Genomic DNA, 19001 nt, shown 5'->3' on the forward strand with positions numbered 1-19001 from the left:
AAGACATCAAGTTTAACTTTCTTAAATTCTGCTTTCTGTGCAGAAGAAGTTAAGCTAAGATCAAATAATGACAGAGAATATTCACAGAGCGCCTTATATGCATTATTTGTGGATCAAATTTAAAAATGTATATCCATACATCTTATAGCCAAGCCACTTTTTAAACATTTGTTTCATCACTTCACAGAAACATATAAAATGGTAAGAAATTGCAACTTTTGCAAAGCTAACAGCCATGAAAACAGACTGGTAGCAATACTACCCTGGTTGTTAGCGGCGAGCTTCAGCAGAGACCTCATCACTGGATTCAATTTCCATTTACAGGGCTCATGAATTTAAGGTGATCTGATTCAGTACATGGTAACTAGAAATGCTGCCACTGTTCACGGTACAAACCTTGAAATAAATCAATTTCTCTTCTGTGGTGCTCATATTGTACACCTTATTCAAAACAGACAACAAGGCTGCTTTAAAACAATTTCAGGAGATGATTTTTCATCATCAATTGAGCACACATATAAATAGGTTCAGAGATAGCTCTCTAAATGAGCTCATTGAAAGCCAACAAAGAAAAATGGCATCATCGTCCCAAGATACATTAACAGTAAGTTTGTTAAACCATGCTTCATTATACTCTAATAACACACTAAATTGATATCGCAGCGGCCAAGAAAAATGATTTACAATTCACTTACAAAGTCAGGACAGAGTGGGCTTGTCATAACAGCCTAGAGTGAAAAAAACACAACATTAAAACTGTCTTCCATCAAGCCCACTCTTTTGTTCACAGTTTCATTTAGAATAAGTTTGGCTTTCTAATTTGTTCTCACAAGTAGGTGGAGGTTTTGCACTCTTCGAAAATGCGTTGGCTGCGAGCAACAGGCTGTTGATTTTTCTCTGATTCTAAAGAAAAGCCAGGCGATATTATTAAAGTGACTCATGTTCTGAGGAATCCCAGAAGAGGCAGCTACATGATGAGTAACTTTCTCTAGTACAAACTCATGATACAAATATTAAATATAGACCCAACTATTAGTTTTGCATTGACGAAGATCCAGTTAACTCATTTCCAAACACATTTCACTTATTTTAAGAGAAATGTGATACTTTTTATGCAGATGTCCAATCGGTGGTGATGGAAAATGTAGTTGATTGAAGCAAACATTCTTAAGTGGTTTCCTATATTGATTGAGAGTTCTCCTGCTGCAAAAAAAATAAAAATCGCTGGATCTTCCTGCAACCAGGTCTGACAGTTCAAGGAAGAACATCTGACAGAAAATCACATGCCATGCATTATGGTGCAGGTATGCATGGCTCAGTGAGCAGGTGAACTCAGCTTTCTCGATCAATACACAGTTGCACCAGACACTGGGGAATTTATGTCTTCAATTCACTCCATTTACCACCAACCTTGATTGGACAATTTTCCCTTTAAGTATCTTTAAGGTTGTAAAGATCATGTTACATGTGTCAGCCTCTACCAAGTCCTCATGAGGGATGGTTATACTGAGTGAAATATTAAAACCCATTCTATCAAATAGGAATTGTCTATATGTTTTGTGCAATATTTAATACACATTTCCCTAAATTTAGCTGGAAATCCATAGTTTGAACAATGCGTAGCAGCACAACATCTATTTCTCATCATTGACCCTCTGAGATTTAAGGGGTTAAGATAAATGATGCATCATTTTGCCATTTTGTTAGTGCTCAAGCACGTTAATAGATTAAGTTCAAGATAACTAAAATCCCAGCCCCGTCTCTTTGTTCACTAAAACTCACACAAACACCTCTTATAGCTTTTTCTATGTTTTTGTGTCTCTTTATTTCAGACAACAGGCACCAAAAGCTCTAAAATATTTCACTAACTCATAGAACAACAAAAAAAACAACCCAAAAAAAACCCCAATGAAAAACAAAAATGTTTGAACTTCAAAACAAGCTCAGTTTCATTTCAATGAAATCAGGCTTCTTTGAAGCAAAATAATACACCAAAGAGCGAAGAGAAGTGTCCACTTTCCAAAGGCATACAAATACAATTATATTTTTTTCTAGATCTGGGTACAAAAAGGAATGAATGCAGGCATCATTTGACTGGAGAAGCCTTGATACTACTTGGTACTGGGTTATTTCAGGTGATACCTTAAAAGGTATAGAGCACTGATAGCCAGCTCGAAGTATATCTAAAGAATGTTAACAGCAGTAGATTATGGCTGCGTTGATTAGTGGTGTGTAAATTCTGATATCATTGTATAAAGAGCAAATACAAAATAAGAAGACTGTAACTGTGTTTAAACATGCATCAGTGACCACTTGTTGTTGTGCCCTACAAGTACAAGCGCATCTACTTATATGAGAGAGAGGAAAGGCGTCAGGAAAAGTACCATAGAATATCCTATTAATAGTAAACTAAACATAGCTCCTCTAACAGCAGATTATTTGGCTATAAGCCGTCATGAAATAAATCTCTTCCATGTGCGTGGCCTGTTTTATTAAGTCCACATTGATGAGCTTTTACATGACCAGCTCAGCATCACCACCAGTAATGATGAAATAATAATGTTGAGGTCACACACCTTGCTAGAAGTGAATTCACTAAAAAAAAACTGCAGTTGCTCTGCTTCTCCTCTCCCACTTCTGCTGCCTCGATTAAAGTCACCCCCCTCCCTCCTTCAATCTCTCTTGCTCTCTTTGGACCACTAACCTTGATTCACTGTTCTACTCGACTCTGCCTCGGGCTGGGACATGCATTCGCACACACACATGCACACACACACACACAGAAACATGTACAGACAGGCAGATTTACAAGCAAACACACAGAGCGGCGTACGCTGAACGGGAGATATACACATGTACTTGACCATGGTAAAGTAGAAGTGGTTAGTTTGGGGCCAATGTGAGGGAAAAGTGTGGCTAACCGAAACCACATGTGGCTGACTTTTTCTCGCTCCATCCAGAGGTATGTAAGCCTCTGGTGTGTGTCTGTGTCTGTGTGTGTGTGTGGAGGGGGAGGTGTGATAGCAAGCAGCAGAAGGAGAAGCAGAGCAAGCTCATGGCTTGACTTTAACCTTTATTTATCCAGGGAACCGTTGTGTGGAGCAGACATGCTGTTTGTGGCCGTGCTGCTGTACACTCACAAGGTTACACGCTTTGGGAGCTGCCCCACTGTAACTACAGGTTTCTGCTGGTGGCCGCTGCAACAGAGCAACTACAGCAGTCTGAGGTTAAGTGCTCTGCTCAAGGGCAAAGTTACAACAAGTACAAAGTAGTAATTACTGAAGCCACGGCATACATTACAGTTACTGTTTATGTGTCAGAAAGGACGCTTACCACAGAATGTATCTAATCAAATGTTCATCGTTTTTAGTTTCAGTGCAGCCAGATGACAACATTAGTAATTTAATTGCAGGTCTTCAATGGTAACTTCTAAGTGCAGCTAATGATTATTCCAGGTCTGCTGCTTGATTAAAATGACCCTTAATCAAATCAACAATTTACCAAACAGTCACATTAGCTTTCCATCCAAAAAAACATACTCAGCATTTCCTGGAAGAGGGTTTCATGTCATGATTCCAAATAAGTCGGGAATAAATAAGCGGATGATCATAAACTTTTAAAGAAGTGTATGAGAGCAATAAAGATTTATCAATTTTCCAAACACAATGCATTAGTGTATTTCTTCACTGACAGAGCTGGCCTCAGATCAAACCAAAACAAGAAGCATATCCTTGAATTGATCAGTTGTTTGGGCTCCAATTCAAGTACTTCCGAGAGTGGATGAATATTTGCAGGAATTGTTGCTCATGTGACTTTTCACTAGTTTAGTCAGTGAAAACTCCTGTATTGCATGGTCAGCTACCATAAAATTAATCTGAGAGGAATATCAAATTCTTTTTCAACATTTTTGGCAGAGGAAAGGTGAAAAGTTATTATGACCCATGTTCAAAATGGCCAAATGTTGAAAAAGAATTTGATTTTCCTCTCAGGTTAATGTGCATGGGTCATGCCTGTGACCCATGTCAGAGCCATTCAGGACTTGTAAATTTATCTGCAATTGGCTTGCAAATCGCATTTGTCTTTTTAAACAGGCCCCTGGGGACCATGACTGCAGCAAAACTAGATTAGCTATTTTTGCATGGGAATGCACTTTCAAGGGAAGATCCACCAACTTCTGATCAATAAATTTAACGGTGACAGTAATTTAATTGAAAAGTTCTTAACTATTAGCCTCTTAAGTTATTTTAGGAACATAACAACTGTATCTAAAAAAAGAGACACAGAATGACGACATTTTAGAGCTACTCCTACATTTCTTAGGCTTTCTGGGTAGCTCATGTCGTATTTGTTATGACCATGACCATGTATGAAGAGCAAAAGACAGACTTTCAGATTTGTGTACCTAACAAATAAGAGCATTTTCATGCATGGAACTGGAAGCGTTTTCTGCAGATTGTCACTGGAGTTTTTCATCTAAAGAATCCCCATTGAGAACTAAACACACACAGACTGGAGTAGTTCTGTTTCAAACCTGCACTTAACTTCATACCGATCACTTTGTAGTGAGGGACTAACGCTATGAGACAGAGCGACGCTGTGTGTTAAGGTGGAATTGTGCGCATGTGTTTGTGTGTGTGTCTGCGTGTGTGAGAATGAGTGTAAGAGACAGTTTGTGTCATGGGGAGGTAGAGCTGTATCTGCTAACCGTTACTCCAACAAGACAGCTCGCTTGGCTCACACAACGAACACACACAAACACACACACATGAGATGCACACACACAGACAGACACTTTATTTACCTTTGGCCCAATATAGACATAGTGACAGTTAACCTAGCCACTTAATACAAAGAGACAGTTTCTTCTACAAAGACTTATATTCAGAGGGGGGTAGTGTGTGTGCGAGTGAGTCAAAGTAAATCTGGCTGAACTGAAAACAGAGTCGAGAGAAAACACTAACAAAAGCATTCCAGAAAGAGGGTGAGAGAGATAGCAAGACCGAGAAAAAGAAGGAGAAAGAGAGCGAGAGACCTTGACGTGATACAGGAGGGGGTGAGGTAGAGACGAAAGGGTGAGAGTGTTTTGTGCCAGCGTGACACTGTAGAGAGGAATTTGGTGTTCTTGAGCTATCAGATAAAACATACAGAAAAATCACTGTATCGTTTGGCAGCTGTATTAACTGACAACAACTGGCAATAGTTGCAGTAACTTACACTTGCTCTTTTTGTTTCATTTTACTTGAATTGTTACTTAAAATGATGTACTGTACACGCCGCATCAAATAGGCAATTCATTAATGACCCAAATTCCTTTACAACTCTGACATTTAGAAGTATTTTTAAGCAACATTTTCTGGTTTCAGTCTCTCATCTGTAGTTTGTATCTGTTTTCATTGTTAACTGAATATCTTTGGATTATGAACTGTTGGTTGAGAAAAACAGGTAATATGAGGACATGACCTTGGGCTTTAGGAAGTTGTGATGTACTAGGGACGTTAATAATTAGCCATTTAACTGTTAACCGACAACAAGACTAATACTATCAGCAAAAAATTATATATACATGGAGGCGATATGTGCAACCATATGTGCTTTTCATTGGTGAAGCCTTATGGGGAGTCTAAAATGCAACTCAAGTATGTTTTAAGCTCATTTTTTATGTGGCTCTCATAACAAATTGCTGTATATCACACATGCCGCTGTTATTAATGAAGACTGGCAGGTTTAATTGGCCATCCCTCTAACACTGAGTATGCCAGACAGACGCACAGCTGACAACCTTGCAGCTAAACTAGCGGTGGAGGCTTGGGGACGTGGCTGCAGGTGTCCACGAGACATGATGCACGCAACATCGTGGCTGTGCAGCAGGTGCACGTCCTAAGATATGCAAGGAAAGTGTGTCAGAGCAAGAAATCTACCAAATGGCTGATCTGCCTGCTTGTCTGTTAATTAATCCAAATTAGCATCATATAGTGGACACTTTTTTTACTATTTCCTGACAGTTTATTGACCAAACAATGGGCACTGGGCTGTTGGTTGAATATCAGGTTGGATGTTAGTGGTTTTTGCAGCTTTGTCAGTTCATAGGCAACTATTGAAGATAGCAGTATAACTAATTTTAGGTTGGTAAGACATTCTTACAGTCTGTAGTCCAATAAATGAGGTATATCGTCCAGTATGTTTGAATCAAACTCACTAATTAGACTTTTAACTTGTTCAAAAAAGTACTAAGTAGTTCTTATACTGTAGTTATTCCCATGTTGTCCGTGTACAGCACTCTTAACAATTACTATTTCCACCTTAAACAGAACCCATGCAGTTAATCCCTGTAATACAACACCATTCAGTCTGGATTTGGGAACACCAAATCCCACCCTTGATTTTCTTGTGTGTCTGTGGAGGGGAGAAAACGCTGAAACTGGAGAACCAGGAGGTGGGATGAAGAGGGGGGAAAGAAGGGGCACTGGAGCAGTGGGAGGAGAAGGAGGAGAAGGAGGAGGACAGGAGGGGAGAGAGGGGGAGTGAGGAGAACACGAGAAGGGGGGAGGGTTTGATAAACGTTGTGTTGCTTTGTTTAGGCTAGTGGGTCATAAATTCCAGGGAATAGGAGGGAGGAGGACTGGGAGAGGGGAATGAGGTGAAATAACCGTTAGGAGAAGATCGAAGGGGAGAAAAGGAGGCAGTTGCACTTGATATGTTTTAGTAAAAAGGAAGGAGAGGAGAGGAGAGGAGAGGAGAGGAGAGGAGAGGAGAGGAGAGGAGAGGAGAGGAGAGGAGAGGAGAGGAGAGGAGGAGTTTGTTTGACTGAACTGACTGATTTTGCTCGACTCTACCAGACACGGTGGAGTCTGTACAGTATCAACAACGCTGGCGTGTATATGTATGCGTCCATATATGTGTGTGTGGCGTTCGTGAGTATCAACATAAAAAATGAAATACTTTCACATTAAGCATCTAACGGCTACCTCCCAACGAAAACCTCACATGTCCTATTTTGGTGTTTTTCTTGGTTCACATGTTGCTCTACAGCTGAGAGTTTCCCTGCACTGCCTTCTTATCATTTCCAGTGGGAAGGACACACCATTCAAAAAACATTTTATTTACTGCTGCTCACTTAGAAACAGAAGTGACTGCGGGGAAATACGGGCTCAGTAGGTGTCCTGACACTATGATCTATCGAAACTGTGGAAGAACTTTTGTTTAGTTCCATGAATGCATGAAAATAAATCTGAACTGCTGAATGTTTAGAGGTATGAAGCTGCCTTGTCCTCTCTGTCAGCTGAAGCTGTTGGTGGTGCTGCATATTTTAATTTAGATGTAAGCCACTAACATACTGTGATGTTTACACATAATTTGTGACCCCCCCTGGGAAGTATGCCTTTCAGTTGCAAAGGCCCATTCAACGCTACCAGGCAGTGATAATGCTTTGTACGGCTTTCACTATGGATTAAAAAACAAAATTAATTCCTCTGAAGCGATGGAGACATGCCTTCAAAGTGTGACTCTAATAGAAGTATTGGGTACAAAATCCACTGCACTCATTCTCTGCAAAAACATATTTGAGACTTAGCTGAAGATGATATGAGGCTTCAAACTGTTTGTTTTGTGTAACAAATTCTCACTCCCACGCTTGGTCAGAAGCCCTTAGCTTCACTTTTTTAACACGCAGAGTGCATGGCTAGTCCAAAAGACGTTTTGAATTCACATAAAACTACTTGGTTATTTTAGGCTGATGGTTTCACAAACAGTAGTCTGCTGTGAAAGTCCTGTGTTGGTTGGACCCATCTATCCAACCCAACAGCCTCTCTTAGCGGACTTTGACGCTCTTTATACTGTTGTCTCCTGACTTCCTAAGGCAGCCCCATGTTCTCGGTAAAACACTGAATAAATCAGTGCTTCTCTCACGCCATTTGGCTGACAAAGGAAGTCAAAGAGGCTGCGAGCCGAGCTGCCACTAATGTTTGCTCAGCTTGCTTCTCTGATAACTTCACTGAAATCCATCATTCGGTGAAAAAAAACATTGTTTAAACCAACAGGATCTAAAAAGTGCATGGCAAAAATGTGTCTAAAAACTGGAAAAAGAGTCAGCTAGACAGCTTCTGGCCACATCACTGACACTTGGCAATAATGTAATGTAAGTACACAACTCAATAAATATTTAACATAGTTCTAGTGGTGTTTAGACTTTTTAATGCAGAAAATTAATATATTATACCTTTCACCACAACTGGGAAAATATATGAATTATGATCAAAGAAATAAAAGGTTAATGGGCCTCATATGTAAAATCGCTCTTTGCAAGCATCATTTTATCATATTTTATTCATGCAGCTTTTTTGCAGATAACAATTTAGACATCATCAATAGATATATATCGAGAATGCTTTGTACTCCAATGTTAAACATGTAACTTTATCACAGGCAGTGTTTCAGAAATCAAGGCTGCAGAGGACCAACCAGGAAACTGACAGACAGATGTTCAACATTTAAATGTCCATCCGCAGACTCCCACACACTGCCTGTCTGTTAGAGTGATTGACTGAAGGTGCGTATACGCAAATGCTGTCAGGCTGACCATGTGTCTGCAGTCATCTAGTCATCTGCAGACAGGAGGGACACAGAGAGGCTGGCTGGCAGGCAGACAGACCAAACGACAGATCAGGATGGCAGACAGACAGATTTAAAAAGAAAAAAAAACTGTGTAACATCATTTAGAGGGAAAAGATAGCTCTGGAATATCTGCTAGAAGATTTAAATCTCCGCTTATACAGACAGACAGAGGACCAGCACCGTGGTGATGTGAAGATACATGGTCGGGGGATGGAGATGATAATCTTAATGGACTGGTCATCTGTCTGTGAGCCCCTGATTCACACACACACACACACACATATAGAGAAGGGTTTATGTATCTCGAAAGCTTTCTACCACTCTTGAACTGAAATCAGCTTAAAGAGCAAAGCAGAGTTATTGGAAAGAGTGAAAGAACAGTAAAAATAGTGTCCTTTCAGATATCAGGATGTACATACTGTGGCTGAAAGTGACTGTAGCAGAATGTCCTCTGGGATTTTATCATGAGACTACACACAGAGATCAGGAATGAGACTTGCTATGGTATACTGCACAGAGATTGCTTATGGCTACTTTTGTGAGTGTGTGTGTGTGTGTGTGGGTAGAGGGGGGGTACAGCTTCATGACAGATGTCGTCTTAACTGGACTAATGGAAACCACTTCAGCCACTGCCTATAGCTACAAACACACACAGAGACACACAAGAGCCTTTTGGCCATGTCTACAAACCCAGTCTACCTGAAGGCTCACATCAAGAGGTTCAATCCTTAATACACATGCTATATATATATATATATATATATATACACACACACACAGCTTTGTTGTCACATTAACTCAACATACAGACAAAACCGCTGGCTGAAGTTAAGTAAAAGAAAAGAGACAAAGAGCAGTCTTGAGCAGATTCTGATGTGACTTGTCACTTTAAAGACACTTTCTTATCTTAATTTGTCTTAAGTGTCTCTTAAGGAGCTTTGAGGGCGACAAAAATAGCCCCAGCAAGGACACTAAAAAGACACATGCCCCTAAAAAGTCATAAATCCAATCATCGTGATCATCCAAATTTAAATTCTCCTTTTAAAGATTATTTTTGGCCAATTCGTCTTGATAGTAGAGGAAGACAAGAGTGAAGTGAGTAAAAAAACAAGTGTGAGAGGAAGACATTTGCAGGTACACTTCAGATGACTATGTCACCAGAATTCCCCCAACACTCACACAGTGGTCTGGCTTGGCCCCAGTATCATCAAACATGCGGGACAAAGGCAGGGTTTGGTTACAGTGACAACAGGAAAAGTGGAGATTTACTGTGTGGTTTCTGCCCCGAGGCTCACACTGTAAGTGTAACCTTCAAAGTATCATGTTCATGTAAATATATTATAGTATTAATGGTTAATTTGTGCCAATAATAGCTGAGCTCCCTGCAGCTTTTATGGCATAAAAGAGACAATGCCTGAAGTAGAAAACTTCCTCTGCCAACATCAGATAATATTTGATACAAATGTAAAAATTAGGCATTAAAGGATAATTATGGTTTATTTCAAGCTGGTGTATTTCACATTAATGTGGCTATTATGACTCTTTGGGTCAGACACTGTTGTGTTGAACGTCACGCCTGTTTTGCTCCTGGAATGCAGATGTCCTTTTTAAAATCACACAATGGAGCAGAATAATGGTGGCATTTTTTTGGTTCAGTGTAAAAAGCAAAGCTGGCATAATGGTGGCAGTATTGCAGCATCTCTGTGTGAAAGGGACTGCTTTTTTGCTTCCCACCATCATGTTAATATTAAGATTAAGCTTGATTTTGTCCCAATGAACCAGAAATAAATGGATATATTAAGTAAATCCACAGCCAATCAACCCAAAAGTTACAGTAAAATAGACTACATTATAAGTTATTATTTTAAAAACACTATAATCAGTTCCTACCTCCTCTACAAACTCTCAGGTAAGAAGTCACAGAGGGATAAAAGTAGTTACAAACACCTGCTGTCTCAGGGACTGAGTTTAGTGTAATCTACTGAGATTAGTGAGAGCAGATGTAGAACCTGTCCTTCTTAATATGAACCGACAGTATTTCTGCCTCGCTGGGCTTTCATTGGAGCTCTATTATTTTTGTATTAATAATTTGTGTTTTGGAGCACAGCACTCCGAATCCTATGTCTGACTCCCACACAAAAAAAAAAGTAATCAAAGCTTCTTTTTTCAGATTTCTAAAAGATTAACCAGAATGTGACCCTCACTGTGGATTTCTATTGCCTTTGATTTTTTTAAATAGACACATAAACATCATGCTTGCTTTGTTTTTGTTACAGCAAAAGGCCTTGTGGGATACCAAAAATCCACAGATACACAGTGATATCTTTGTAAGTCTCTGCAGTGTGAACTGTCTGCGGTATATTTTACCAACCTGTCACTTTCACAACAAAAAACAACTCCCTCATTAACAACCATCCGCTGTGAGTGTCTGTGTGGGAAAGACAGAACGGCTGAGGGGGAAGGGACGATGGAGGACATGTGTGAGACAGAGGGAGAGGATGAGCTGCTGCTAAAGTGGACAGTTAGAAGAGAAGAAGAAGAAGAAGAAGAAGAAGAGGTGTGGTCGGCCGCTGCAAGAACAAAGTTACTCAGAGCTCCTTTATTATAGACCAGGCTCAGCTAAACAAACAGCACCTGGAAAACTTCAAACCTCCCGACAGCTGTCTAACTACACAAGACAGACGGAAACAGACGAACACAGCAGGGGAGACACACACAGACAAATGGCATGTAGATTAGCAGACAGACAGGTTGGCAGAGTCGCAAAGACAGGCAGCAGCAGAAAACCAGAACAGGAACATTTCAAATATTTCATCACTAAGAATTAAGTGTATCCTTGTAGAAATTACTCCCAGATTGAAAATAGCTGTAGAAGAAACTATTTTCAACATTTAAGCAAATAGTTCAAGCGAGAATCAAATACTCAACATTTTCATACAGTCTAAATATCAGTGTATACTCGCATAATAAGGTGCATAAACAACTATAAATGAGCATTAAATACAAATGAAATGGTTAGTACAGACACATCACGACTGTAGATAAGAAAACAACTAATTAGATCACAACAACGGATGTCTATACACTGACATGGGAACTTTAGGTGACAGTTAAGGTGAGGTAACGATGACGACACTAAAGACGACGATGATGCTGATGACTATGACAGATGAAGCTCAGCTCTTCGGCTGGCCGCTCATAACTCACCCTTCTCAGCGCGCCCCATGTGAGCTGCGTCCAATAGAAGCAAAGCAGAGAATAATAAGACAGAATTAGATTGGAAAGCATGCACAGGTGTATAGTCAAATGCACAAGAGAGACGCTGTGTATATTTGGATTCAGCATATATCTCTGGATCCACAAAAGGGAAAAAATAAATGATAATCACATAAAACAGAGAAAAGAAGTAAAGAAGTCCTCAGAATTGCAAAGCTGGAACAAGAGAATATTTGGCATTTTGCTTGAAAAATGACTTGAATATTTCTGCTTTTTCTTGTGATAAACTTGTAGATTAATGACTAGTAGTTGCAGCTCTACTCAGCTATAAAATTAATATTATTATCTGCATTGTTTTGCATTTATAGAGGAATGCTATTGAACATTAGTACTTTTTTGATACCAATAACTATTTCCAAAGCACCAAGTATCAAAAAGCTGACACCAAACACATTACATTTTTCTTAGTAAAAGTTTTTGTTTCAAATCATTCATTTCCTACTTTTCTTTACTTCTTTTTTAATTGAAGCTACACATTGGAGCTTCAGTTGCTACACAGATACCACGTGGAGACCCGAAGAACTGTGATTGGTGTGTTGGTTCTCACACTAGTTTCAGATGCTGACAGAGCGTGTTGTTGATGACGACAACATTAAGGATGTTGACTCAGAAGTAAATATCAAAACAACGTCTTAAGTATCTCTGATTGGATTCCCATTAACCCACTGCATCAAGCATTAGTCTTTCATGAACTCTTTCTGCTCAGCAGCAGCTAAATAAAACACATAATAATGAAACTGACACACACATGTTCTCTTGCACATGTTCCCTAAAACACAAACTCTTATCATTAACCAACAGATGCCCAACTGCAACCTTTACCCTTCACCTCAAGGTTAAACCTAAAAATAATCACTTTAAGTCACCTGCTGCCACTTCTCTCAATCTCCCTTTCCCTGACACACACACACACACACCAGCCATGTCTCTGTTATATATATCATTACCACCACACACTAGACTACACAACTGGTACTGAGGCTGCTCACATCTGTGTGAGTGTGAGGGAAAGGGAGCGTGTGTGTGTCTGTGTGTGTGTGTGTGTATGCACTGTAATGTAATTAATCAGCTGAGAGTGTTGATTACTTAATCTGTCATTAGCCAGCCATGTGTGTAAGTGTGTGTGTGTATATATATGAGTGTGTATGTGAGGCGGCAGGGTGTTTCTAGGCCCCCTTGTACCGACAGCTGTGACCAGAGCCAAACAGGGCAGAGCTGAGATTGATGATACTGGACTAATACCATCATTCATCAGGGATGTGATATTTCAGGGATTGGGATTTGTTTTGGACGTGCTGCCTCTCTTCATTTCCAATGGGACCGCAACACTTTCTTGGCTCACTTCCTGCTCACTGACTGATAATTTACACCCATCACGTAACAGTATCTAAAGGCTAACCTGGACCATAACATTGGGCATATTTCCATCTGAATGTTTTCCATGTAAATTTCCACAGTGCATCAAATGTCTGAATGAAAAAACTAGAAACTCATGAAGAAAAGTTGAAATATTCAGTTTGCCTGACGTGAAAACGTGATATCAAAGAAGAGAAGACACAATAGAGGCAGATGGAAACAGGTTTTCCTTATACACCTTGATGTTGCAGTACCTGCTTTTTCCACTTAAGACAGATCATCCATGTCATGCTTCTTCACACAATCTGTTACATGTCCCTGCTCTACCAGAAAGCCCCAAAAAAGTGATGAATATAAAGAGTGGTAGGTTGTCTAAGTTGACCACAATTTCACCAGTTTGAGTTTAGGTGGATCACAATATGGAGGCTGCCAAATAGTTCTAGCTATCTGTAAATTAATTAATTATTCGTCAGCAGAAACTCAATACATAATACTCTTCTGAATTATCTGCTTTTTAGCTTTTCTAATTGGACAATTTGCTACTTTTAATCTCTTTGGTTTTTAGACTGTTTTTAATCAAAACAAGCAATTTCACAATTTCACGTTAAGCTTTAGGAAACTGTGACAGACTCTTTTTTTACCATTTTATGACCATTTGCAGATTAGGGCTGCAACTAATGCTTAAATCCATTATGGATTAATGTGCTGATTAGATTTTCAATATTTGTTTAACATACAAAGCGTCAAAAATTGTGGAAATAATGCACATCACAATTTGTCAGAGCCCAAAAGGACATCTGAATATTGCTTGTTATGTCCAATCAACAGTTCCAGGGTTTCTAAAATGTGTTATACAAGTACCAAACTCCTCTAAGGAAGAGATTATGAAGTTAGCAGTAACACTGTAACCAAAAAACTGAAATCTTGAGTTCAAAACCTAAAGATATTAATTTCACACTCGTGTAGAACAGAGAAAAACAGAATATCACTGCAATTGAAGAGGATATTTTGAATATTTGCTTGAAAAACGAGCGATACAATCAATCGGTTATCAAAATAGTTTGATAAGATGAATTTTCTGTGGACTGAACGTTTTATGATTCATCAAGGAAATAATAGGCATGTAAAGGATGAGGAAAATAATCGTTAGTCGCAGCTCTTAAAATCTATCTTTGGCGCAAAGCATTGACATCTCATTGTGTCAGTGTTTCTGGTGATTAATAATGTAATCATCATAGAGATAATTGCTGAAATCGTGCACTGATTCACATTTTATTTTGCTGAAATCTCAACTATTAGCTTGAAACATGCACAACGTTTTAATGTATCTTTTTCTTATGATTATAAATACATCCTCTTATGGAGTTTTTGCACAGCATGGTTACTCGCAACCTGTTTCAATCATGTCATTTTCTCACTCTCCCTCATTATGAACTCTCTGACAACAGCAAAGGGCGAAAAGGTTGAACCGCCGCTATGTGTCGCTAATCCATTTTTTAACACAAACCCTCAAATTCATTCATACACACACACACAGACATTCACACAGTCTAATGAGGGATTAGCTAATGAATTTTCTCAACAGATTAATTACATTTTACACAGACACACACACGTTTGTGCGCACACAGACTTCATCCCCAAATGACTGAAGATATGAGCCAGTTCTTTCAAAGAGATGGGTTTTTTGAATCTATCACTAAATTGAAATCCATAGACACAGATTGGCTCTGGGCAAAGTGGCGTTTGATTTGAAGAGAAGACATTAAGACGGATCTGAAGGACAGCGTACTGAAGCATTACTTTTAAAGAGCAAATAAATAAGACAGCCTTTGATTCGGTGCCATTTTACATGGCACGAGTAGAATGAGGAGGCATTTTTCACATGAATCTAAATGAGAGGCAAACATTTCACATGCTCATCTTTGTGCCACTGTACTCTAGAGGGCTTAAAAGCATTGGCCTCCCTCTTTCTCTTTAAGTGACAGCAACACACACGAGTTGACACACACATTTGCTCAACACACACACACAAGACATGACAGAGAAACACACAGACAGACACTCATGCACACACACAAACACACACACACACACACACACACACACACACTCCCTCCTGCCGTTTTCACAGTCTCTTGAGTGGAGGAGATGCCCACGGCCAAAAACCAATGGTTGCATTTCTTGTTTTCTTTCCCCCCTTCCTCTCCTCTTTTCACTATCACTCTCTTTCTCTCGCCTTTCTGGGGGGGAAACACACACTTTTTTATTTCATCTTCCAAATGGAGCTGAAAAGTAATTATAATTAAACCAACTTGGTTCTAATGTTCAAAATACTAAAATAATTTACAATTATAATTAAACCAGCTCAGATGTGGCGTTCAGTAGCAGCGGCAGCCTTCTAATTCGTCTGGAGACACTAATGGAAAACAATTATTTCACTTCATTAAGATTAAAGACGCTGGGAATCTGTGTCACAGCTCGATCAGAGAGGAGACAGATTTAGAAAGTTGTCAAATTAACATAAACTCAGTTACACCCGTTCATATTTATTACACTGACTTTGTAAGCGATAGGCCAAAGCAAAACTGACGGAAAACAGCATAGTAAGAAGAGACAGATTTATATGAATGCCATCATTTATGGTTTGACTTTCGTAATGGGAAGATAAAGAAGGAAATGAGACAGATTTAGTGAAAAATCATCCCAAACACAAACTCAAAGTGACTTTGTCAAAATGTGATGGACAGTTTTAAATCCTTGCCACTGATTTTTCTTGTCCTTGTCTGTGATTTTTTAGGAAGCAACGGCTGCTGCTGCTGCACCACAACACAACACACATCTCTCCTGTGATTCTCTGCGATTTCCTTCATTATTGGCTTCTGATCTAACAATCACCACCTTTTTCTCAGTGACAAGTCACACTGGCTGCATTAATGATCTGCCTATTAACCCTATCAGCCTCAAAGAGCTGTTATGGATGGAAACAACAGTGCTGATCTGCAAAATCCAGCATGCCCTGCACTCTCTTTGCACCAGTTGTTATTGTGGTATTGCAAAAAATGACAAGTTGTCTTCTTAGAACTGTAATTTTTGATTATGATTCACATGCAGGGACATGTCTATGCCTACGAATTGGGCCCTTTCATGCAATCAAATGACCCTTTTTTCCTGCATCTGATTTTACTAAAATTACTCTTAATGTTGCTTGCTTTTATCTAAACATACCCTTTTTTCCCCGCAACACAATCAACTGCAAGTTCCCTCTTTCAACCCCCTTTCCACACTAATGATATCCCACCTCCCGCTCCCTGTAAAGCAGCATCTACTCACTAGTATTAACTTGCAAATTAACAGCACTCAAATTCCCAAAGAGGCCTCAAAGAAATTCCACACATTTGTTACCCAGAGGGCCAAATGGCCACAAGGGAGGGAAAAGGGAGAGAGGTGGGGGTGGGGGGTAGTTATAGGGTGTAGGGGGTGGGAGGGGGGCAATAAAACGTTCACAGATGAAGAGGTAATTAATGTATAATTTCAATGCAAATCATTTACAAGCCTATGAGAAGGCTGGAGCAGGTTTTCATAATGTTTCTAGTTATTTCCAGCACTTTATTGATGTGTCCTTTATTGTAGCCTTATATGGTTTTAGTATGATTTTGGAGGTCAGTTTTCTAACAGCTGAGTGAGTCTCTCTCTCTCTCTATTTCTCTCTCTCTCTCTCTCTCTGTTGGAGTTCAGAGACGAAGAAGTGCTGCTGAATGCGGAAATAAAACGCGCAGCAGCCACGCAGACGGAGACACAGGTACGGAGAGAGTTTGCCTGCGCGGACACCGAGAGCTGCAGAAAATACATATACTCGGACTTCTCCGCGTCCGATCAGTCCTGCACCAGCTGCAGGATAACTACATTCTCGGGACTTTTGCATTGGCATTGTCCCGGAGCGCATCAAGCAGCACTGTTGCAGCTTTTTCTCCTCGGAGTGCATACGCATTTCTGCAGAATAGACGTGATAGACGTGAATGCATGTTTCCATGCATCCACAGAAATACAATGAAGAGTTTAATGCCACGGTCGTTTCATGTTCTAAATGCACACGATTGCATGCAGTTTAAATATGATTTCCAGATTTTCCATAAAAACACATCCAACATTCTCAATCTTCACAGATTCTCAGTTTGGAAAAAAATATTAGCCAAGAGGAAAAAAGTAACTGATCCCCTTCATATTCCATGTCCTTAAGTTAAATCACACGGTGCAAGAACAAAAAGCCATTTAATCAAATAGGCAATCGGCGTACAGGCGATATTCCAAACCATTAGGTTTTATTGCATGCTGCGCGAATAAAAGTTGCGAGCAGAAGAGGATCGTTTGGCTTGCAAAAAGCTCACGAAACGAACCGACGAAACCTGCCTCGTACAAAACGAGCCCTCTGTAAAGTCTACAGACTACAAAAAATGACACCAAATAAAAACATTAACAGGCTGCTGCGGACATTAAAGTCCTGCTATAGATGACTGCAAGGAATCACATGTTGGAGAGACCATAAAATGCAAGATCACTGTAATAAACACGCATAATTTAAGTTATCGTTGTGACACTATGTGGATATTATAGTCATTTAGGGGTGATCTCTGTGCACACCAACTTTTTCTCCATTCATGCGCTGTTCGCGAGGCTGCACGGCACACTGTACAAGCTCTACACCGTGTTTCGCTGTTAACCGGTAGCCCCATTCAAAAACTGTAAATGTTCATTGGTATGGGGTTTTTGCTTCTCAAAATAGAAAGGTCCGCAGACATAATAAGACCCGAAACAAAAATACTGCAAGTTAGTTTTAAACCTTCACGACAAGAGTTCACAATCCAACTGTTAGGTCAGCGTTAGTCATTTGTGCTGCGAAGTCCGACCTACTTGGCAAACAGACATGAATTCAAACATGAGCCGACAATCTCACACAGCCTTTTAAATTGCCTACGACTTGCACTCACTGTAAAGAAACATTTCAACAGTGACAGAAAATCATCTTTACTCTCAAGAAAACGGCATGTCTCGCATTAAAAACAGCCCTAAAGCGATATAAACGAGACACGGCGGTACCTTTTTTAACACGGAGGTGAACTTTTTTACAACACCTAAACACACCTGTCAGGGATTCATGCGCTAAAACAGATGGAGAAAAAGGGAAAATAGTGCCAACTTGACAAACAGAAACACTTTAACGTGTCTATGTTTCCTGTGATCAGTCTTACCTGTCGGTATCTGACCGGAGACGTCACCAACCACCGAAAACAGGAGTCCCACGATTACCGAGAAAAGTGTATCCATGTTTTCAAACGTGGCCGTGTGTGAGTCTTGTAACAGTTTTCCCCCCCGAAAAGTTTTTCCTGCGAGTTTTTCTCCGTCTTCTCCTCCTCCTTGTAGTCTTCTTTTTATTTCTCTCTTCAGTTGGGTTTATTATTCCTCCTGTTGTTGTGGACTCAGCCGCCCCATTCTCTCCTTTCTCCGGTTTCTCTTCTTTTCGCTTCCTACGGGCTCTCGCGGACACCACACTTTGTTTCACGCGGAGTGAAGTGAGGGAGCGCGAGAGAGATAGAGCGAGCGAGCGAGCGAGAGAGGGAGGGAGCGCGAGCGCAGCAGAGAAAGTGCGTGACGTCACAGACAGGAGTTGATTGAATAAAAACAAATACATTAAAAGAAACAAGGTAGCAAAACATGTAGGGTGATATCACCTAAATTGGGCCACTTTTTGGTAAATCGCT

At 40.0% G+C, this 19001-nt stretch overlaps 1 protein-coding gene across 19 annotated transcripts in view; it reads right to left on the reverse strand.

Moving 5' to 3' along the window:
- The window catches only part of ptprk (protein tyrosine phosphatase receptor type K), a 135799-nt gene extending 117020 nt beyond the window's left edge, over nt 1–18779 (reverse strand). For 17 of the 19 annotated variants that reach the window (XM_059357124.1, XM_059357123.1, XM_059357113.1 and 14 more), the window contains exons 1-2: nt 18492–18779; nt 11818–11841 (exon numbers count right to left, since the gene is read on the reverse strand). In XM_059357124.1, the coding sequence (XP_059213107.1) occupies nt 11818–11841; nt 18492–18567 (100 nt within the window). In that variant the 5' untranslated portion in view covers nt 18568–18779. The remainder of the gene's footprint in view (nt 1–11817; nt 11842–18491) is intronic. The other 2 variants (XM_059357121.1, XM_059357120.1) reach the window with 1 other exon arrangement.
- Nucleotides 18780–19001: the final 222 nt, after the last annotated feature.

Source organism: Centropristis striata, chromosome 18, assembly GCF_030273125.1.
Source record: "Centropristis striata isolate RG_2023a ecotype Rhode Island chromosome 18, C.striata_1.0, whole genome shotgun sequence".
Taxonomy (NCBI): domain Eukaryota; kingdom Metazoa; phylum Chordata; class Actinopteri; order Perciformes; family Serranidae; genus Centropristis; species Centropristis striata.